This window comes from Castor canadensis, chromosome 18 (genome assembly GCF_047511655.1).
Source record: "Castor canadensis chromosome 18, mCasCan1.hap1v2, whole genome shotgun sequence".
NCBI lineage: Eukaryota > Metazoa > Chordata > Mammalia > Rodentia > Castoridae > Castor > Castor canadensis.
Genome location: NC_133403.1, coordinates 45978711 through 46001993, shown reverse-complemented (window position 1 = coordinate 46001993; position 23283 = coordinate 45978711). Strand labels below are relative to the sequence as shown.

Genomic DNA, 23283 nt, shown 5'->3' with positions numbered 1-23283 from the left:
GTTTAACTTAATTTGCAATCTAAGACACACAGCCACACCCAAACCATGACTCACATCATTTTCCTTTCTGTGAGTGAAGGTCCACTCCCTCCAAATGAGGAAGGAGATGGAGGAGGAGGAGGAGCAGATGGAGGAGGAGGAGATGGAGGAAGATGAGGAGATGGAGGAGGAGGAGGAGGAGGAGGAGGCAGAGATGGAGATGGAGATGGAGGAGGAGGAGGAGGAGAAGAAGAAGAGGAGGAGGAGGAGGAAGAGGAAGAGGAAGAGGAGGAGGAAGAGGAGGAGAAGGAATGGGAGATGGAGGAGGAAGGGGAGATGGAGGAGGAGTAGGAGCAGATGGAGGAGGAGGAGAAGGAGGAGGAGGAGGAGGAGGAGGAGGAGGAGGAGGAGGAGGAGAAGAAGAAGAAGAAGAAGAAGAAGAAGAAGAAGAAGAAGAAGAAGAAGAAGAGGAGGAGGAGGAGGAGGAATGGGAGATGGAGGAGGAAGGGGAGATGGAGGAGGAAGGGGAGATGGAGGAAGAGGAGAAGATGGAGGAGGAGGAAAAAAAGAAGAAGAGGAAGAGAAAGAGGAAGAGGAGGAGGAGGAGGAGGAAGGGGAGATGGAGGAGGAGGAGGAAGGGGAGATGGAGGAGGAGGAGGAAGGGAAGATGGAGGAGGAGGAGGAGAAGATGGAGGAGGAGGAGGAGAAGATGGAGGAGGAGGAGGAGAAGATGGAGAGGAGGAGGAGATGGAGGAGGAGGAGAAAAAGAAGAAGAAGAAGAGGAAGAGGAAGAGGAGGAGGAAGGGGAGATGGAGGAAGAGGAGGAGTAGAAGAAGAAGGAGAAGAGGAAGAGGAGGAGGAGGAAAAGAAGAAGAAGAGGAGGCGGGGGATGAGGAAGACTGGGGAAGGCAGTAAGAAGAAGGCGGGGAAGAAGGGGAGGAAAAGATGACAACTGTCCTGTGACAATGCTCTAGATCCCTGCTCTCCTAATACTGTCCCACATGCCTCTTCCAGACTATTGGGAGAACAACCAGGATTAAACTCTGCAAGAGTCACTGCCCTACTCAAACTCAGGCTCCTACAGGCCTGGAGGTGTCCACCGAGCTGGGCTTTCAACACTCGATGGCCAGGAACCATGGCACAGCCAGTCAGGACACACATATGGACACTGTCCCTTCTCAGAGCCTCTGTTTCCAAGGAACGATGAAAACCCAGATTTTTCGGTTGGAAGGACGGCTGGAGATGTAGCTCAGCGATAGCGCGCGTAAGGCCTGGTGTGCATAAGACCCTGGGCTGGATCTGCAGAAAGTCCTCCCCAGGCCTCGGTCACAGCTGGACCTCTGCTCTGGGACAGAAAACGGCCTGTGGCCTGTGGGACAGAGGCGTGCGCCAGCGAGCGGCCTCTCCGTGGCCACTGCACAGCTGGGCTGCTCCACGTGTCCAGTGGACCTGAATTGCTGCCTCTGGGTTTGGAACAGCAAAACACTGGGAGAAGCTTCCAGAAGCAAGTGATTCCCGCATTAGAAAAGTGGTCAGCCTTCTGCTGGGCACAAAACTCACTAGTCCTGGCTTTGCTTTCCTTTTTTCCTCCTTTGGCACAAGCCACCGCGAGCTCAACGTTAGTCCTGAGTGGCTTTTTGCAACCTGCCAGTTGATGGCCAAAGACAGTCAAGGTCAGAATCCGATTTTCACAAAAGCCTTGCTCTGAAGCTGAGTCACGTCCCTCCCACTTCCCTGGGCTGGTGTTATTTCCTACGAGGATCAGGTAGAACGGAGCCTGGGGGCAGAAGACCCGTCAGGTGCGGGACCCTCCTCACTGTCTCCCACGGTGGGGAGCAGAGGTACCTGAGAAAGACTTCTGTGTACCAGCTCCAGCTGCCCCTCCTGGGGGACCCACTGGGGAAGCAGGTCTGGGCCTAGGTTGCAGGCCACTTCGCAGGACAGCCTGGTCACGTCAGTGGTTTCCCTATGTCTTACATCCATGCATGGGGCTTCTGCACTTTGCCTACAGAGTGTCGTGGACGCTACTAGGTGTCCTCCTTCCTAGGCCAGTCTGGTGCTCACACCCTCGGGGGTCAGCCTAAGCCCTGTTCTTTTTGTTTCTGATGGGGTCTCACCATGTAGGCCAGGCTGACCTTTAGCTTGCCTCCATCTCCAGAGCACTGGGATTACAGGCATGCACCTCAGTGCCTAGTCTTGCGTGTGTGTCACATGCAGAAGTCAGCATTAGCAGCGTGAAGGGAAGACAAGGAGCAGTGCTGGGCAGTGGGAGGAAAACCCCATACAGCAAGCCTGGCCTGCCCGCTGCGGTGCCCACGGACTGCTTGTCAATGTGCTGGGGAAGTCAGGAGACATCTAGGCAACTAGTTGCTTGAGCCATCAGGGGCTCTATAACTTGTCCCCACACGTTGTGACACTTGGGGCAGACACATGGCAGGAAGGAGTCAAAGTGCCCACAGATGGGGTTAACAAGGTCCTCGGCCAGGGTGTGACTTGGGAACAGTGAGTGCTGGTGATCCACGCTCCAGGAGGGCAGCTCGTGCTCCACCAAAGTTAATTCACTTTTTAAAACCCAAATACACTTTTGCTTTTTTTTTTTTTTTTTTTTTTAAAGCAGACAAACAGGAAGGAGAATGGCAGGTCCTTAACAGCGGCTGAAAGTCGCTCTGTGCTGTTTTGATGTGGATAAACCTCCAAGCGACTACCTTTCCTTTTACAGATCTGTTGAAAATGACTAACCGGGAGGATTCAGGTGGCACCCGCCTTGTAGTCCCACCATCTGTGCTGCCATTGCTCCATCCACATTTAGGGAAGTGGCAGGCTTGTCACCTTCCGTTTCCACCTGCAATTGTGCTTTTGTAGAATAGTTTCTTCAAGAAATAACAGCAATGTCACACTGTCTAAGCCAAGGCTCCTGCGGCGTTCTGTTGCCCAGTCTTAAAACAAGGCGGCATGGCATTCCGTCTGGGGCCAGCTATTAACACAGTGCTGTAGGCTCAGCACAGAAAAGCCAGGTCCTGGAGCTTCCGGCTGCAGTGTGAGCTCGTGGTGGAGAGCATGGGCAGCAGCCCTGGAAGCTCTGGGACCTCCCAGGCTGGAGCCAGTGCCCAGGCAGGACTCCCAGCCAACAGGGGGACCTGGAACCGAGCATTTTGCTTCCCAGCCCAGTTTTCTCCTTATCAAAAGCCCCTGTTGTGTGCTGCGAAAATGCCAGCATCCAGTGGGAAGGACAAACGTACATGAAAAGACAGAGTGCAGGTGTCCCCGAGGAACGGAACTGCCATGGGGAGCCCTGCCTGTTGGGGGTGAGGACCAGGGAGGCCCTGGGAGAGACAAGAAAGTCACAGAAGACAGGAGGAGACTCAGAAAGGAGAAGGGAGCATGCTCTCGGCAAAGGAAATGACAGGTGCAAAGGCCCTGTGGCCAGGGCAGGGGTGGAGGAGGAGAGTGGGGCAGGACGAGGGCTGTCCATGCTGGTGTGGACCACAGGGAGGGTCTGTCCTCAGCTGAGAGTCAGGGGAGCTGGGGGATTCATTGAGAGGAGGGAGACCACCCGGCTGGACTCTCTGAAAGGATGCTCACTCTGCCAGGGGAAGAGGCAGGGCAGGGGCAGCTGCAGGAGCCACAGCTATCAGGAGGCTCTGCATTCAGTGAGGACAGAGGCCTGAAGATGGGGACTCAGGGGGAGGTGGCAGGGCCAGGTTGATGAAGGAAGAGCCTTAAACAGAGCCATTGTCCTTGGAGCTCAGGAGGCACAGCAGGCCTGCCCTGACCAGCTGGCCACTGGGGCTGTGTCCCAGGCTCACCAAGCTGCATTTTAGCTCTTTATTCATGCAGCCATTCAACAAACATTCTTGGAGACCCTGCATACACCAGGCTGTATTCCAGACTCTGAGGATATACTGATGGACAAGACAGTCCCTCTTCCCCAGCCCTCTCCATCTCTGCCTGTTTTTCTTCTGTCTCTATCCACCTCTTTCTGTCTCTCTGTCTCTGTCTCTCACACAGGTTACTTTCCGCAGAGAAAACAGACAAGAAAAAGCAGGTATATAACTAAGATTGTCCCAGCTTTCATGAAAGGAATAAAGGTGGCTGGTGTGGTGGGACGGGGCTGGCTCATGGAGGATGACCAGGCTGCAGGGCAGAATCTGGGAAGGTGACAGCCATGTAAGGTCCTGGAGGAAGGGCATTCCATTCAGAAGGAGTGGCTGGAGGAGGAGGCTGTGGCTGGAGTGTGGTAAGTGGGCGAGGCGGCTTGGGATGAGGCCGGGGGACACAGAACGCACGCACAGGGGTGACATTTCCTTATTAATCTGGGAGCTGCATGTGGAGTGGAGTGAGCCTGGAAGTGGGAGGCAGCTGGGAGGCTGTGGCTGTCCTGGATGGGAGAGGGCAGCAGCCAGGGTGAGGCCAGTGAAGATGGGGACCCGGGACTGGACCTGAGCTGGAGGTTGGGTCAGTGTCACCCATGCAGTAGGGCTGTGGGAAGGTGGACTGTCCTGCCTGGAAGGCACAGTGTGCGTGTGCACACTGACACCCAGCTGCACCGTCCCCAGCTTCCTCCACCTCACTTGGGTCCCTGGCGGGCACAGCAGCCATGGGAACAGCCTTGGGGAGGTCACAGCTGCACAGCCCTGGCTGGACACACCCAGTCTGAGGTCCTGGTGAGCACTACGTCCCCGCCCTGTGATTACTCCCTGCGGTCACCCAGCTCACAGCGGCCCCCTCGACCCTCAGCTCAGCCAGGAGGGACACAGGCTTGATCTAAGAGCTGCTGTCCAGATGCCCAGCAGGGGACAAGAATCCTGAGTCCAGACCTAACTCCAAATGATCCCACACAGCACACCTGTCACCTGCAAGGAGAAGAGAAAGCCACTTGTGCACAGGTCTGCCTTGCTCACCCTGTGTCCTCAGAGCCTGTGACAATGTGAGTGCAGATGTGGCACTAAGTGTCACTGCCCACAGCTGAGCAGAAGTCAGTCTCACGTCGTGACAGCTGCCAGGGGGTGCAGCTTCCAGAACCTTGGCTTCCTTACAGACTCCAGCAACAGAGGACAACAGGCAGGACACACAGACGTGACCACAGGGGCCACTCAACAGCCCACTCTGCCAACAGAAGCCTGGAGCAGCGTGGCATGGCTCCTGGGGGTCAGGTGGCACATGAGCCTTGTCACATTGCGCTGAGCAGGTACAAGCCCACAGGTGTTGGTGACCTCTTGATTCAGGTGTAAAGGACAATGACCAGACAAATGAGGTGGCGTCCAGTCCAGGGGTCCTGTGAGTCTCTGTTTCCCTCCAGTACCCATAACTGCCTCCTGTTCCAGGGCGGAGGAGGGCCGGGAGGCCGGGAGGAGCTCCAACTGGAACCGTTGCCATGGCTAAGTCACCATCCTGCTCCCTGCTGTCCCCCAGAGGTGTTAGTCAGCTCTAGTCACCCTAACAGACACCTGTGACCACCAGCTTACAAAGAGGAAGGGTCTACTTTGGCTCCTCCTAGTTTCAGAGTTCCCAGGCCATGGTCAGAGGGTTCCATTGCTTTTAGGCCTCTGGTGGGGTGCTGGAGGCGATGGTGGGAAGCACCTCTGCTCGCCTCACTGCCAGGAAGTGACAGAGAGAGAGGACGGGCCTGGGGCTCCTACACTGTCCTTCAAGGACACACCTGGATAACCAAAAGACCTCACACTAGGGCCCACCCTGGAAAGGCTCCACCACCTTCAATAGCACCGCTCTGAGTAGCAAACCTTCCAGGCACAGGCCTTGGGGGACACCTCAGGTCCTCAGCACAGCATCGGGCAGCAGAAATACAGGGTCTCGGGGCACACATGTCACCCACCACACTCCCCAGCGGGCCAAGGCGACACGCACTCGGGTGCCCTTCCCCAGAAAACGCTGATGAGTGACCCGAGCAGCGAAAGCTTGACCGAGGCACTTCTGTGACACCAAAGCGAGCTGTGAAAGCCACCACCCCGTGGGGTTTTCGGAGTCGACGTCAGGACGCGACAGGATGGACGGGAGCGCCACACCCCTGGGTCTTCCTGCCCCCGCGCAGTCCGGAGAGGCCCCTGACGGCACCCATGGAAGGGCCAGCAGCGTGGGTGGCCCTTGGGGTTCCCTGGATGTTGGCAAAAGCTGCCCAGTGGCTGGGTGCCCAGAGTTGGCCCCTGGAAGGAGGCTGGTCATTTCCTGAGGCTCCAGGGAGGCAGAGAGATGACACCAGGCCCTGCCGTAGACTCAGCGTTTCGGAGCTTGTGGGGTGGCCGGGCAGGTCTAGAAAACCCCAATGGCAGAGAAAAGAAGCAGAAAGACGGCTGCCCTGGAGGAAGCAGCTGACGGCTGACTTAGGACCGGGACTGCGTCAGAGGAGGGGGCTGGTGCCATCCCTCGGCAGCCCTGATGCGCACCTGAGGAAGCCTCACACTGGGTCCCTCTCTCTCTCTCTCTCTCTCTCTCTCTCTCTCTCTCTCTCTCTCTCTCTCTCGGAAGAGCGATGCTTGGTGACACCGATCTGACCCCGCACCATTCTGGACACGGAAAACCCGTGTAACCTAACAGGGTAATGAGGGAGGAAGAGCCGGCACAGTGGCCACTTCTCTGAGAAGGGCAGTGACCTCGGTCGGGGAGTGGCTTCTTTGTGTGTCCTCTTATCCTCTGTGCAGACACAGCCTTGTGTCCCCAACCCTGCCAAGGTCAGTCACAGACTTCTCATAGCAAAGGAGCTTTTCCAACGTAGTTACACAGGTGACCCAATGTCATTGGGGCTCCTTATGAGATGAAGGCAGGAGGGTCAGACCAAAGGAAAGGGGAGAGAGAGATCAACTAACTGACTGACTGACTGATTGACTTGAAGACAGAAGATAGGAACCCAGCATGCAGCTGGGAAGACAAGGAAACAGATTCCCTTCTGAGCCTTGGGCATCTGGATTTGAGCTGAGTGACACTGGCTCTGCCTCCAGGACTCTAAGATAACAGGACGGGGTTATTTCCAGTTAGGGCGCTCATGGAAATTTGTTACAGTAACCGTAAGAAGCTAACTCACCCTTCTTCTAGGGAAAACAGTGGATACATTTGACAAAATATAAATGTTTAACTTGCAGAAGACAAAAGAGGTCAAAATAGAGGTGGGGGGGTTGCAAGCCAGTTGCAAAGCAAACACCGCATCCAAAAGCTCAAATCGGGGACGCCAGTGGAAAAAGAAACGCCATTAGAAAGAGAAGTCTCTTGGGGAGGGGTGTTCAGCCTCGCCAGCCATCGAAGGTGTGCGAAAGCAGGACAACCCCCAGAAGTGGCAAGGGTGTGGGAAATGGGTCCGAACGAGCCCCGCTGGTGGTGCCATCAACTCCTAGCATCTCTCCAAAGGCAGCTTTTACCAGGGGCTTCCAACTTTAAAATGTGTGTTCTGCCAAAAGCAGCCCAGAAGGGCGAGCCTGGAGGGTGGGGCGGGCAGGTCTCGGGTCGTGGCATAAAGCCAGCGACATTACTGCGGCACAGTAAGAAATGGTAGCCGAGCGGCGTCCAGAAAGCCAACCTCATCGAAAGGTCACTTGATTTGTGGCCAAGGGGAGGGAAGGTTTAACTCGCCAACAAGTGGAGCCAGGTAAATTGGATAGCCACATGGGGAAAAAATAAATCTTGACCCTGCTTCAGAACCCATACAGGCTCAATTAGACCAGGACTGTAGCTCTCAAAAGGAAAGGTAGCAATAAATGTTTTAGGGAATATGGGAGACTCTCCATGACCTTGAAGCAGACGAGATTCCTTGACCAGGACACAAAAAGCGCTGAGCAGAAGAGCAGAGTTTGATAAATTGAGCTACATTAAAATTTAAAGCCTACATTCCTCAGCAGACACCGTAAGAGCAAAAAGGCAAGACCCAGTGGAGAAAGAAGTTTGCAAAACACACATCCAACAAATGACGCATCCAAGACACACGAAGAACTAAAAATCAGTCAGAAGAGAACAGCCGACAACCCGACAGAAAAATAAGATAGCACAGTTTTCTGTCTTTTTTTAAAAAAAGGGTATCACAGAGCCAGGCGTGGTCATGTACACCTGTAATCCCAGCTAAGAGAGAGGCAGAGGTGGGACGACCTAGGTCAGAGACTGGCCCTGGTAAAAAGTGTGGGACCCTCTTCCCAAAATAAACTAGAGCAAAAAGGACTGGGGACACGCTGAAGTGGTAGAAGCACCTGCCTAAGAAGCCTAAAGTCCCTGAGTTCAAATCCTAGTATTGCCACAAAAAAAAAAAAGGGAAAATGTATCGGAATGTGCAATAGATGTGATAAAAGGTCATTAACATCTTGGGAAAAGCAAATGAAAACCAAAATTAAGTGACATTAACTTCCCAAACGGCTGGCCTGGAAAAGATGGGCACTTCCCAAACCCAGGAACCTGGCTGGTCCACCCATGAACCAGGATCACTTGGGAAAACTTGGTCTGGACACACGCCTTCCCCAGAACCCCGCACCTCCACCCCCGGGCAGATACCCCACAGGACTCAAAGTCAGGTCCTGGAACCGTCCAGGGTGCACTCAGTCCCAGCCCAGGCTGGTGGAGGGGCCGTGTCTGGAATGGGCATTCTGGATGCTGGCCATGCCCTGCTGCTCGATCTGGGGTGACCTCACTGGGGGGGGGGTCCACCCTGAAGACGGCAGCCCTCGCACACACTTCTGCAGGGGTGTCGTCCTGCTGTGATTCATCTGCTCCTAAAATAGCAGCGTGGGGGGTTTGCCTCCCTCCCTCTGTGAGTAACAAAACGCATTTCAAAATGAGAAAAAAAAAAAAGTGTGGACATTCAGCCAAACAATTCTAAGACGTCATCCTAAAGACAGAATCGAGCAGGGGCACACAAGGTTCCTTACGGCACTGTTTATAATGAAAGCCTGATGGAAGCCAGTTACATAGTGACAGAGGCTGCTACACAAAGGACTACAATGCAGCCAGGAAAATGATCAGAGTTCACAACTATCAGCATAGAAATGCAGACATGCTAACCCAAACACTGGAAGCCGAAAGCGGCACAGCTGGCAGAACCTGTGACCCAGCTCTGTGTGCACTCACAGACCCACAGACACACCTGAAGGAGCCCGTCACAGGTCCACGCCCATTTCCTCTGAACAGTGGATCTCAAATCTTGTTTAGCTATGTGTGTGTTTGAACAGCCGTGTCTGGGCACAAGTCTGCAGGGCAGGGCCACCCAGGTCCCTTGTGCAGTGAAGAATGACCCCAGAAAGAGAAGAAAACTTCATTCTCAATATGACTTTTTTTTTTCCTCATTCACTGCAAATCCTGGAGAAATACCATCTACAAGCCACAAGCCCTACCTGAGAGAAACCAGCCCTCCCGCTGCACCTCCCTTAATCTGGCTCGGAATTTGACTATTTAAGAAGCATAAAAACATGGCTGTGTTTAATAGTCCCAAACTGGAGATAACCAAATTATACACAAGTGAATAAGATATGGGATATTCATATGGTGGAATATTACACAGCCATGAAAATGCCCAGCTATGACCACTGCTAGTGATTCTGGGCTGGGAATCTCTCGGGGGTTTTGTCCCTGCTCAGAGACATATGTGGTTGTCACAGCTGGGTGCTCCTACATCCAGTGGGTAGAGACCAAGGATGCTGTTGGGTACCCTGCTGTGCTCAGCCCAGTCCCCTAAAGACAGTGCTCTGACCTGATCTGAGTCTCACTAATAAGCCAGAGATGCTTCAGCTGGGGGGTCAGGGGCCACCTGAGACAGGCAAAGCTCAGAGGTCAGTGTCTAGGGATTGCACTGCATGTCTGCAGTAGATGACAGACGCATTCTTCTGCACGGTGGAGACATGAACGCAGGGACTGCCGGCATGTTTATGAAGCCTGGGATTCGTGCACATCTATTCCAGTGTCCAGGAGACTGGACACGTGTGTGCTGACTTCAGAGACAAAGGACTCCCAAGACACCCAAGTGTTACTTAAGAGGACACGGACTTCTGCAGTTCTCAGACGCGACCACACAGCAAAGCAGCCAGCCCTCGGGAGGCACAGGGAAAGGGGCAGCACTGAACGAGCCAAGACGAGCACCGTCCAACACCCCGGAGGCCACACGGGGCCTGGGTGCGCCCTGCGCCCCCCACCCTCTCTGCAGAGGGCAGCTCCAGAGCCAGGTCAGAACCCCAGCCAGGCTCACCAACCTCCTGGGCCATTTGTCCTCGGCAGCCTCAAGGCCCAGAGTAGTGGACAGACTTTACAGGTTCAGAGACAGCCTGGGCAGAGCAATGCAGTCCTATGTCCCAGGGCCTCTGGGAGTTTGCCATGGCACACGCTGGGGTCAGGAGGAGGCCCCACTCAGGAGGGCCCAGTAGAGTCCTCCTGAGGTGCCCTAGCACCTCAAGACCCTGGGCAGCCTGGACCATGCCAGGAAAAGGAAGTTTCCTTGACCTTGGCTATGACCTTGACCCACTCGCCGCGTCAGAAGAAACGCGCTGCCCTCCACATCAACGAGGGGGAGACAGCCCAGCCTTCTGAGCACCCTCCATCCATTCCCACAGGCCGTCAGCAAGGGCTCCATGGGAAAGGCTGCCATCGGAGACAGCAGGGCACAAAACATCCTCAGAAATACAGAGCCACCTTCAAAAGGAAAACCCCAAAGCCCTTGAGGACACTTGGCTAAGACATGCTTTAATTACCATCCTTTTCTGGTATGATAAAAATTCCTCTCTGCCTCTTTTTTTAGACAAACTCCTTATTCAAAGCTTTCTTTGTTAAAAATAACTACAGTAACCAGCCATTAAACAGGGACTGCATTTTGTCCACCCTTTTTCTCTGGTTTGTAAATTGGCCCCTTCTCACTTCACAGAAGAGAAAAATGTGGTCTCCACGAGACTTCCACCAACTGCACCAAAGCCGGCAGGACCTGCGATTCGGCTGCAGGGGAAGCAAGAGGCGGCCGGCTCCCTCGGGGGCTCGCTGTGTCCTCTGGTCATGGCTAGGACGGGGAGTCTGAGGACAAGGGTCCAGCAAGCCCTGCCACAGCCCAGAACACTCCTAGCTTCTCTGTCTGGACAGTTGTTTTCCAAACACACAGTGGCCCTCGGTTCCACAGCTCTTTGCCACCTCCACAGAAGTCCTATGGCTCCATGTCCCACTAAAGCCATCTTGGTCTTCCACCAAGACCCAACCTGCTACCAAGGGGGCCATCATGCCCAGGCAAGGCCCCCGGCCCTTCCACTGGCTCTACCTGGGTGTCCTACAGAGCTGCGGCCACCTGCACCTGCTTCCTGTGCCCACACTTCTCAGCTGGGCTGCTCTGGGACGGGATGCACTTCTGGGTGGAGAGTTCAAGGCTTTGCCACTCCCCAAAGCGCTGCTGGGATCGTCTGGATGAGATGCCTAGCAGAACAGTCTTTAGGACTCCATCTGTCTTTCACTCATCCTGGACAGCTCACAGTGGTGCATGTTTATAGACAGGTCTCAGGAGAGATGGGGGAGCCTGGCTGGAGGCTGTCATTCTGTTGTCCCCATGGGTCTGCTCTCTGTCACTTTGTTATGACACAGCCAGAGGGTCAAAATAAAGGGAGCAGAAAGGAAGACGGGGAAGGGGGATCCCTTTGCAAAACTTTGCAGAGCACAGAGTGGAGCCTGCTGCAGATGTACGGGCCGTTCACAGCAACAAGCCGTTCCCCCGTTCAGAAATGCAGGGGACAACCTAAGTACTAGAAAAGAGCTAAATACCAACCAGAGGAGAGGTCCGAACAAACCCGCATGGGGGACCACGATGCTGCAGAGAAAACGGAGGAATCTCTTCCGGCTGACCTGGGGTGGCTCCAGGACAGAGACCATGGAGGGCAGAAGAGTTTCTTCAGTGCCCACCCTTTCCAAGAGAAGGAAGGGGATAGAGGAAATGGCAGAAGGACAGGAGGATAAGAAGAGGAAGGAGCTTGGTGTGGGGCACCACTTTCCGGTTCCGCAGTTCACACGGGCCTGATGGGACAAGGACGAGTGTGTGCTCGTGTGCTCTGGCATGTGGCTCTGAGCCAGCCGGCCGGTCCTCCCCCCTCAGTGCTCCTGCCTGCCTTTAGGGGTCTGATCCTCACTGTGCTCTTCACTGTCCCTCTGCCCGGCCTTGGGACTGCTGCTGTCACCCACAGGCTGCCCTCCATGAGAGACTTCACCTGAAGGCTGGGGTCCTTCAGACAGACTGGGACCCCCCTGTGTGTAACTCACTTCAACACCTGGGCGCCGGGCGCTCGACTCGGCCTGCGGGAGCTGCTGAGCTGCCTGGGAAGGCTGTGTGCTTGCCTGTGAGTGTGCACGGTGGCACCGTAAGGGACAGTGGCCCATCAGACGCCCTGCACCTCAGCCATGCTCACCCATTGACAGATAACTTAAAGACAGAGGGAGCCACGGTGACCATGGCCCAGGATGGACAGCTCACCGCTGGAAGTCTCACGAATAACGGTGTTTCTCCTAAGCTCGTAAGAGCGATTCCCTCAGACAGAGCACAGTTCATGTGACAACTGAGGCAACAGGACACTCGCCACAAATCAGAGACGTACACACGAGTGCCGTGCACATCTCAGACGCACTCAGGCCTCAGAGGCCTCCTCGCCCAATGTCAACCCGTGCGACTGACCCCAAGTGCCATCGACGGGGACCTGCCACAGTCCAGAGGCAAAGTCACAAGGACTCTGGGAAGAGGAATCAGCCCATTTCGCCAGTGCCAAACCCACAAGCCGTTCTTTCGGCAATCACACAGGCGGCCGAAGATGCCCCGATGCGGACCAGATCCGAGACCGGGAGGAAGCAGAAGTCACTTACTCACCAGTTTGTGCCTGAGATGGACGGTGACCAGGGGAGAAGCAGACAGATTCTGGGAGAGGGTGGGAAGCGGGGTCACCTCGAGAGAAATCAGGCGGCTAGCAGCAGACAGTGGGCAGTCTCTGTAATACACTGCCTCTGTGATCCTTGGAAGAAATGGAAATTGTTACAAGATGGAAAATAGAGAGGGAAGGGGCAGCTAGCACGCCATGCTGGGTCCTCCTCTTCAGGAGGAGCACGGGGTTCTGTCTTCCAGCGGTGCTGCTCTCCGGGGCTTGTCTCTCTCCTCTTTTAATCTGTCAGCTGAATTCTACCTTCAGCACTGCTCTTTTTGAGGTCCAACACCAGTATCAGGAGGTGACAGGGCCCCGGTGTCAGAATAGCCAGGGAGCGTGGAAGGACTCACAGTCACAGACCTTGAATCTCAGCTCTCCATGTGACCTGGGCAGCCCTCTCACCTCTCTGAACTTAGCTTCCCTGACTGTGAATTGTCACGGTCTGCCGCGTCACCTCCCAGTATCCACTCCTTCCTTTCCTTAGAAAGGTGCCTCAGTTTCCCTGCAAGTGACGGCCCCTCTCCTTTTTAGCCCCTGAACTTGGAGCTGACTCCGTCCCTGCCTCAGGAACAAGCCCTTCATCCTGGTCTGAACCAGCAGCACGCCATATTCCTCAGCCTAGGGTGACCTCTCAGAGACGAGCACAGGGCCCAAGAGCATCCAAGAGATGCAACAAGGTTCCCGTGGAGGACGTGGTGACAGAGGCTGGAGTCTCTGCTGGACACCAGCCCTGAAGGATGAGGTCCCTGGCTTAGAATCTCCCATGAAGGGAGAGTCTGACTGAGAAGGGGGCCCGTCCCGGGGAAGAGGAAGAGAAGTGTGGCGCTTAAATGACCCCTGGGGCACGCCAAGGCTCCTGTGCACCTCACCCCACCCCAGCCCTGCCGGTGTGCCACAGGTAACGGACGACACTCTGTCTCGGGGATGTGCATGTCCAGGAACTATGCTAGAATGGACAGTGGTCACCCAGCCACTTCTGGACCCTGCAGGCTTCCTGTTCTATAGAGGTGGAAACTGAGGCTTGGTCACTGGACCAGGGTCACATGGTTAGGCCCAAGTGGTGTTGACGGGTCTTGGGGCCCAGAGTCTCCTCCAACAGCAAGGCCTGAGGTGCTGCACTCGGGGCTCTCTGACAGGGTGTGTGTTCGGGGGCGGGGGGGGGGACATCACCATGATCGGCCACCCAGGAAGAAGCACATCCCTCCCCTCCTCTGTGTCACCCTGAGCAACTCACTTTGTGCTGGCTGGCGGGATATTATTTAAGTAGCAGTGCACGGAGTGGTACAGGAGGCCCACGATGGTGGTCCAGGCTGGGGACAAAGCAGAGGTCAACGCTGCAGGGACAAGCAAGAGACACGCAGAGTCCCCTGCCCAGCACAGCCTCTCGTGCCCAGGGCCAGGGTGCCTCTTGGAGTGGGGAGGATAGAAAACGAAGGGCAGCAAAGCCAGAAATTGCAGCAGCATCAATGCCACAGCTATTTCACTGAGTGCTCAACTGTGACAACGACTCCCTGCACCAACTCCAGACACACAGATGCTGAGCTCTGGGAAGAGCCAGACCTGCCCAGGTCTGTGGCCTTCAGGCCCCTCATGGGCAGCACCAGGTGGTGCTAGCCATCAACCGCGAGGCAGGGAGTGCCCTCTGCACACGGTGCTTCTGGTGACCTTGATACTGAAGGGAGGCAACAAGTGGAGGCTCACAAGAAGTGGCAGACACCCTAAAAGGCTGCCTGCTGCCACCTGGTCCCACCTCTCTGCTTTATTACAACTTTGAAACAGGAAGCATGTGTTCCCTTGTTCTTTCACTCAAGCAGCACTCAGAGAAGCGAGACTTTGACTGACTTTGTGAGCTCTTTGAGGTGTTAGCTAAGTGCGCTAGCACTTTAGGAATGTATTCTGCAACTCCTGTCCACGCACCACGCACCAGACCTTGTTACGCACACTCTGCCTGTAAGTCCCATAGCCACATCAGGAGGCAGCACTACTGTTGAACCAGGCACAGACGAGTTCAGTCACTTGCCCAGGCCCTACAGCCAGCAGCAGCAGGGCCCGGATTCCAGCCACAGAGCCAGGGCTCGTCACCAATAAGCCCTGCTGCCAAGCACAAGAAGTTCCCATGTGTGGAAAGCACGGGCTCTGCTGGTTTTGCAAAACTGGGCATCTCTGACACTTCCTACAGCCAGGTGTGGAGGACAAAGACCTTAGCAAGGTCTCCGGGAGCAGGACACAACCTGTGTCCTGGCCAGGTGAGGTGGAGACCAGAGGGCATCTTCTCACAGGCTCAGGCAGTGAGACCAGAGGGGTTGCTCAGGAAGGGGCTGAGTGCCCTGGCTGGCCTGGTCTCCACCCCTAGGGCAGAGCCAGGCCTCTGTCAGGGTGTCTGGGGTGAGGATCCCTGGCTCAGAAGGGAGAGCCTGTGGGAGCAGAGGCCTCTCCAGGCACCAGAATGGACCTGGGCCCCATGTGCTCTAGGACAGAGTCATCAAAGCGGCCTGACCACTTAGTCATCCCAAGACTTGACCTGGGCCTACACAGGTTTAGCACCCAGGTCCCTCGCCTAGCCACCTCCACCCTGAGCAAGTAGGGGAGAGGGCCATCTATTCACATTTAGCTAACCAGGAGCCGAACAGAGTTGGGGACACCTGATGTCCCACACAGTGGCCAAGGGGCCAGACTCACTTGAATGCAGAGTTCCAGCAACCCCATCCCAAATTCCAGTTCAATCTGCAGGACACTATGGAGCAAGCTTTGTGAGGGACACCTCACGGCCCAAGCGTGGACTTTGAGAACAACTGCTTAGCCATCCTGCAGAGTTTCAGGGGCCTAAACCCACAGCAGCCTCCCAGGGACTCTTTCAGAAAGCCCAGTTGCCCAGGACCACCACTCGCCCAGGGCCCCCACTCACCCAGGGCCCCCACTCGCACTCACCTTGGCTGTGAAGAGCCTCACGAGGAATCTCGATGTAGCTCTGCCCGTGGGCAGGGAAGCGGTAGTGAGGCGCGCTTAGCGTCCGGGACAGGACCTTGGCCACAGAGAAGTCTGTGGGAGGAATCAACAGAGGGACTGGGTCAGAGGCTCGTGGGCTGCAGGAAGGGAGCCGAAACCCCATCTTCCTCTGCTTCTCTGACCAAGCAAGCACTCTGGGGAGGGAGGGTGGCCTGAAACGTGTGTGTGTGCGTGTGTGCACAAAAACACACAAGCCTATCGGTCATTACTGCAGGGCCCAGGCCTCCAACCACACGCTAAAGGCAGCTCTTGGCTGGAAGGACCCGTCACCTGCCCCACAGCTCTCAGCTGTGTCTGTGGCAAGGGTGCACTATGTGAAGACCCCATGTGCTGGGTGGCTGCTGCTGTCCAAGCTCGAGGGACCCACGGGACATGGCAAATGGAAATGCCAGAGTCTGTCTTTAAGTAGCAGGCAGATGTCCCATGGGTAGAGGTGGACATCCTGGCTGAAGACGCCCTTGTGGGCTGGTGAGCTTCGGTGCTGAGGCCGGCTCCCGTGTGCTCCCGTGGGCACCATAAATCTTACAGAGTCAGAACGTGGATTGTGTCATCTGCCTGTGTAGGACCTGGCATGCGTCCCTGGGAAGCTGATCTGCTGACTCTGGGGCACCTGGTTTTGTCATTCATTCAGACACTGGCGGGAGCAGCTTCCCCACCCTCTCCTAAACCTAGGCGACCATGACAAGACACAGCGCCGTGACAACCTTCACGCACATCACGACCAAATGCCTCTGCCTGGATCCGAGCACGCATTTCCCTTGCAAAGGCAGCACGGTCCACCTCAGCTCACGTGGGGAGAACCACCACGAGCCAGCGCCCTGCACCCTCCCTGCTCCACATGTGCAGCCTTGCCAGCCAGTGACAGCTACCTGCCATGGAAGAGGAGCCCTCGAGGGTGACCCAGGGCTCTCTGGGGTGCAGGTTGGAAGATATGTGACCCATGACAGTGTCGATGGTGTCCATCAGGCCTGGCACCACGGCGCTGTCCTGCAAGCAACACAGACATGAAAGAGCTGTGATGGCCGTGCTCCGTGATTGCGTGGGAAGGGCACACAGAGCACCCCAAATCACACTTCCCGACCACAGCCACAAGAGGAAAGTCACCACACCCCACTTTACAGTTTGGGAGATGGCCAAGGGCCTGACGAGTTCATGGAGCGGGGACACAGGTCAGAGCTGACTTGAGGGACAGACAGGCCAGACCTGGTCCTTGCCCAACTCTGAACCCTCCGAGGGAGCCTGGTAAGTCTGGGGCCTGTCCCTCTGTTTCACAAGCAAGGGGGCTGATGACCCTGAGTCCTCCCAACGTGAAGACACCAGCAGTTCTTTGTGAAGGGGAGGCTGCTTTGGAGGAACCAGCACCCCAAATCCCATCTGGCCTCCTTGATGCCCCCTCCGAGGACCCTCTTCATCTCCTCTGCATCCCCAGAGCAGAAAGGACCCCCCAGACACACACACAATGCTGCCTGGTCCCTTTTGGTCACATGTGTTTCTGCTGTCAGCTCAGGGCTGACCATCCAGGTCACCTCTCGGTCACAGGAGAGGATGAGGGCCTGCCTCAGCCTCCCCAACTCTGAGCCTTGGCCTGTCTTCCCTCTCCTCTCTCCTCCCGCCTCTCTAGACGTCTGCCTCTGAGCCCTCAGCATTCTCTCATAAGTCCACGCTCCAGGAGAGCCTAATGAGCTGGAAATAGAACACAGAGGCCAATTTTAGACATCGTCTTTTAGGCTCATGGCCTGATTTCAGTCAACTGAACCCAGTTACACACATGAGGATCTGTGTCTCTGGCATACACTTCTGTTGCACATTAGAGCTGGCTGAAGACCAAACGGTTTTGTGATTATTCATACTTTGCAGCCAAAAAGAAGTTAATTTAAATTGGTGCAGAAAACCCATCTGCCTCGAGTCCCCCACCGGCTGCTCTCCCACCATTCCCCAGGCTGCAGCCTTGTACACGACGCATGTCCCTTTGAAATCACAAACCCTGGAGGGCTGTGCTTTCTGAAAAAGAATCTGTTTCTGGGTAGGACTGTGTTTTCTTACATTCTAGGCCCTTCTCATTCCCTTTGCCAGGATCCAACAGTCTTACTTTATTTGAAATTGTGCAAATCAAAAGCTGCCACGGCCTTGTTAATAGGAAGGGAATGAGTGTGTCTCTGCCTCTCGGGCTGCAAAACACCGACACGCTGCTGGGCTGGGCCCTACACGGCCATGGCTCCTGGGAGCCCTCGCCACCTCCACCCTTGCCGGCAACCCAGAAGCCACGTGCCATCCAGGCAGCTGCAGATGGACAGAGCCAGGGTCACTGTGTGGACAGGAGGCTCCTCTGACCCACACCAGACTCTAGCCAGCGATGTGGGGCCCTGTCGTTACTGCAGCATAGCCAAGCCTGGCCTGACTAACACGGTGTGCAGAAGAACAAGCAATACCTCCAGGAGTGTTCTGGACAGAAATAAGGAGAACAAGCCAGGTGCCCATAGCTCATACCCATACTCCTAGCTATTCAGGAGGCAGAGATCAGGAGGATTGTAGTTTGAGGCCAGCCCTGGGCAAAGAGCTTGAGAGAACCTATCTCAAAAATATCCAGCATAAAAGGGGCTGGTGGAGTGGCTTAAGTGGTAGAGCACCTGCCTAGCAAGTGTAAGGCCCTGAGTTCAAACCCTGGTATCATTTAAAAAAAAAAAAGAATTAAGGAAAACAGGGTCAGTTGTGCAGTGTTTGTAGAATATACATAAATCCACGGGAGTGGAAAACTAGACTATAAATCCATGAGCCATGCTTTTCGTGTTTCAGTCCCCAGTCACGAGGCGCGCTGTGCTCTAGCTTCGTGCTTCTCTCTGGTTATCTTAAACACCAAGCATGCTTCTTATCAGTACTCAGGAATGATGCCTTGGCAAAAAGTAAAAAGCACCATTATGCAACATGGCAGACAAAGGTCAACGCTTGTGAGGAAACCGGCCGCTTCCTCTCAGAGCACAGGACGCGTGATAGCTGCTCACAGGGTCCCTGCACCAGCGGAACACACAGAACTCCACGCCAACTGATGGCAGGCAAAGCGGATGTCAGAACCGGCTAAGCGACGCCTGGTCTCTCAGATAGGTGTGGGTTCCCCGGCAGGATCGAAATGTGCTCTTCTCTTACCTCCGACACGTGGGTCCAGCTGGGCAGGAGAAGAACCTTGGCCACGGTTCTTAAGAAGGTCTGAAGGTGGACGAAATGACACTGGTTAGCATGTGCGCCTCCTCTAGCCTCGGCTCCAAACCCTGCTGCTCCCCGTATCTCCCAATGCGACCCCAATGGCTGGGTTTGCACCCAGTGGGAAACAGTGACAATCGTCAGTGTCTTACGGGTGTCCTTCTCACCTGTGGCCCAGGACAGCTCTGAAAAGCGAGCGGCCAGCATGTGGCCATCAGAGTGAACCCTGCTCAGCTGTGGCAGGAGCCCTCGCCCAGTCCCTGGGGACACAACGGGCTCTCAGCCAATGCCTGCTGAATGGAGGGATGGAGGTGAAAACCCGTGGCCTGTGAAATGTGCTTGGAGTGAGAAGCCAGGCCTGCGTCAACTCACTCATGTTAGCTGGAAATTGCATCTCTGTAAAGCAGAAGTTTCCCGAGCCCCTCGGCCAGTCACCTTAAAACACGTTTGCTTTGGCTCAGTAATTGTTCCAAAAGTAAAACGAGTCTCCAACACTGAGAGACTTAAGTGAAAAAATACAGATCTCCTGTTTCTTTTGAAAACAGCAGAAGTTCAGACACTTCTCAGCCCACACTCCCACGTGACCACAAAACTGAACACGGTTCCCCAGTTCGCCCTGGTCCCCACCTCTCTCTACTGCCCCACTTGTCCATGTTACTCATTTCTACATGTTCACCGGAGCTAAAGAGACCTTCGTCAAAATCTGTACATCCCGCAAACTTCCATGTCCACACAAGTCACACCCTTCCTCCCTTCCAGACACGAAATATTCACACAACACTTCACCACGCTCCTCGCTTTTTAAAGACCCTAAAATGCAAGACCTGAAGAACTAGTGACAGGCAATGACCTCTGCCGTCACAGGGTGGAGCGGAGCTGTTTCTTAAAGGACCACGCAGGCTCGGGCTGGTGGAGTGGCTCAAGTGGTAGAGCACCTGCCCAGCAAGCATGAGGCCCTGAGTTCAATCCCCAGTGCCACAAAAAAACAAAAAAACCCAGGCGTGAGGCTTCCTTTGCAAACCTGGAGGAGATGAGCGTAAAGTTAGGATGAGGTGACTTTGAGAGCTCGCTCTACTCTGCTGCTGAGCTGTGAGCCATCGGTCCCCCAGCCCCAGTCCCCACCTACTTTTCTTGTCTGGCCTCTAGAGGCATCTGGGTTCTCAGTCTCTGACACTGAGGTTTAGCCAAGGGACGAAGGGGCCCAGTGAGCAGAGAGGAAGTCGCCAAGCTTAAGGAGGAAGTGCTCCCTGTGCAGATCTACATCCGATCTCTGCTCCCGTCACACATCCCTTGGAGGGAATGGATCTGTCTGTGCCTCACAGCACACACTCTGTCCTCACTACACGTCCTGCAGCGCCACTGGGCTCAGCAGAGCAGCCCCACAGTCTTGTCCAGAGTGATGACTGTGTGGCCTGGCCTTTGTCCCCGCTTGCTCTGCTGTCCCATGTCGCTCCACACAGCAGCTCTTCCTGCAGCTCTGCAGCCCTTCAGTGGCTCCCCACCGTGCACAGCTCTCGGAAGCCATGGTTGCACCTGCCACAGTCACACATCTACCTGCCCACACCAGGGCACCTTCCACCTGAGGACCAAGGGTCGCAGGGCTATGCCATGAGTGGGCTGAGGGTCAGGGGTCTCACCATGTATCCCAGATCTGCCCTGGGCAGGACACAGACTTCTGGAGCCAGCACTCCACAGACAGCGTCTCAGAGACACACTCAGGCACCATGTGAGGGCAGAGGCAAGGCCAGGCTCACCCGTCATGCATCCCAGCGCTGGACACGGGGCAGCGGCACAAAGGTGCTCACTAATCAGAGAGCCCACTTGTGAGTACTCTGCGGGGCCCGTTAGACCATCCATCTCACAGAGAGCTCAGCCACCCACAGACAGGCATTCAACACATGTATTTCTAATTAAGTGACTGATCAACCTAACCTCCCTCCTTCCCTTGACACCCAACTAAGCGCCTCCTGCATGCATCTGGAGAGACTTCACAGTACCCACTGCTAAGAGGGCAGGGCATTAGTACTCAGAGTGGGTGTTTATTATGCACCACTGCATACAACGCACCAGCTGTCACCTTGGAGACTAGCTCAGTAGTTCTTATGAAGCACTTACTGTATACCACACCCTGTCCCGGTGCTTCACACACGATCCCCCACTGATGTGAATAGAAACCTAGAGGTTGCCAGAATTTGGAGATTTTTTTCCACCTAACCCCACCCATCCATCTTGTGGGACCCAGGTGGCACTGGCAGCCCCGCCCACCCAAGAGCTCCTTTCCCATTAGTTAGACCTTCATGCCAATTCTGCTCCCCTTGACCCGTGATTGGTCTAGGTGTGGTCACGTGACCCAGTTCTGACCAATCAGATTGTGTGATTGTGGCATCATTTATAAGGCTTCTGCCTTATAAAGAGGAGCTACTTGTCCTCTCATCCTGGACTCCAGGAGATGGTCTCTGGGAATGGCTAGGTTGTGGGACACAGCACAGTCAACGTTACAAGACCAGTGGACAAGGCGGCCCTCCCGCCCAGCTCACCTGGCAGCTGTCCCCACCAGCCAAGCACATGGGCACCGTGGTCCCCCTGCTGCTGGCATAAGCCCTGATACCACAGCATAGGCAGCAGCTGAGGACGGGTGGCCCGATCTCTCCATGCCCTGGGGAAAATGGGACCAGGCTGGTCCCTCTCCAGAGTCCAGCGTTCAGCCCCCAGCGCTCACCCCTCAATAGGACTTTTCCCTATGACCCCTCAGCCGCGAGCCTCTTAAAGCCAGCATGGTTCTTGGTGATGCGAACCCTCACAAGCTATGTGTTCTGAGAGTGCGTGAAACCCTAGGCGTCTGACTTGCTCAGGAAAGCAAATGGAAGCCTCCTCCACCCCACGGTGTCTCCCTCTGTTCCCCAAGCCTGTGGGCTGTCGTGTGTCTCCTTGGGTGTGTCTTCAGCGAAGAAACCTTCAAAAACTTTGAAAAGTGCTTGCCATGAACCAGACACTGTTGTATGCACAAGGAAACATTCAGTCACCAGCAGGTGGGCACTGATGTCACCTCAGACCAGCCGGGTGAGGCCTCTGCCTCACCATTCCCTGACGAAGGGCACAATGTCGGTACCCAGCAGAGCAAAGGTCAACCCCATGCTTGAACTCCATAGCCCTGCTCTTAAGCCTAGTCTGTACTTTCAAAGGGAGCTGGCACTGAAACACATCTTCTCTCCCTTGACACCAGCCAAGAGCCCTAGCCCTAGCCTAGTCTTGTCCAGCCCACAAGACCCCAGAATCCCCACCTCTTGTTCCTGCTGGAAAGAATTCTGAGGAGTAGAAAAGAAACCTCTCAATACTAATGAAGTATGTCCCTGTAATCACTCTCTCGGAGCTCTTTGTGAAGACCGTGGTCTGTGACCTCTGTCTAAACCTGTCAAAGACCACTCCATGTGTCATCCAAGATGCAGCAGAGGTGAGACCGGGAATCGCAAACCCAAATGCCTCCAGCAGGCACGAGAATGGACCGGGCAAGCCAGACGTTGGGAAGATCAAGTGAGCACTGAATTCCCAGCTCCGGGAGGCGCCATCCAGCCTCGTAGAGCTGCTCCCAGTGGCACTCCACCTGCTCGTTCCGGAGAAGCCTGGAATCTACACTTTTATCCAAGGCTCCTGGGATTTTTAACTCCGTAGGCTGTGGTCTAACCTTGCACCGGCCCTCGTCCGTCAGCCCCAGGCACACAAGGGCTTTACCTCGGTGAGATTCAGGGCTGTTTCCTCCGAGAGGGATTTATTGGGCAGGCTGAGGGGCACGTTTTGAAGGTAACGCAGAACGGTCCTGGGCCTTTGGAAGTTTTTTCTCTCTTCTGTCAGGTTCGTGATGATGGGATGGTAGGCATCTGTTGGCGTCTGAAAGACAGTGGCCACATGACTTCCCCGTGAGAAGTAAAGCCAGGACATTCTACAGCTCAGTGTGTCCTACTCTGGGTTAGAGGCTTTTTATCCCATGGTAATATTTATGATATAGCACTTCAATTAACAGTTTGCATAGAATAGCATTTCATCTGTACGGCCACCTTATGAAAGAAGGGCCCATTTGAGAGATGAAGCAAAGCGGGGCGAGGTAATGGTAGAACCGGGGCTTGAACCCAGGCAGACACTCCAGAGTCCACGCGCTCACCTCGGAAGATCTCAAGCTAGTGTGAATGGGAGGGCTGAGCATCGCGGCAACATCAGTGGCCCTTTTCTCCTAAGACCCTCCCTCACTTGAATG

General features: G+C 55.1%; 1 protein-coding gene across 2 annotated transcripts in view; it reads right to left on the bottom strand.

The window, feature by feature from the left end:
• Window positions 1–23283, bottom strand: part of Adgrd1 (adhesion G protein-coupled receptor D1) — a 120479-nt gene that overhangs the window by 63983 nt on the left and 33213 nt on the right. For both annotated transcript variants that reach the window (XM_074060662.1, XM_074060663.1), the window contains 6 exons: window positions 22764–22919; window positions 18981–19040; window positions 16709–16826; window positions 15762–15872; window positions 14068–14143; window positions 12782–12923 (listed from right to left, as the gene is read on the bottom strand). In XM_074060662.1, coding sequence (XP_073916763.1) covers window positions 12782–12923; window positions 14068–14143; window positions 15762–15872; window positions 16709–16826; window positions 18981–19040; window positions 22764–22919 — 663 coding nt within the window. The remainder of the gene's footprint in view (window positions 1–12781; window positions 12924–14067; window positions 14144–15761; window positions 15873–16708; window positions 16827–18980; window positions 19041–22763; window positions 22920–23283) is intronic.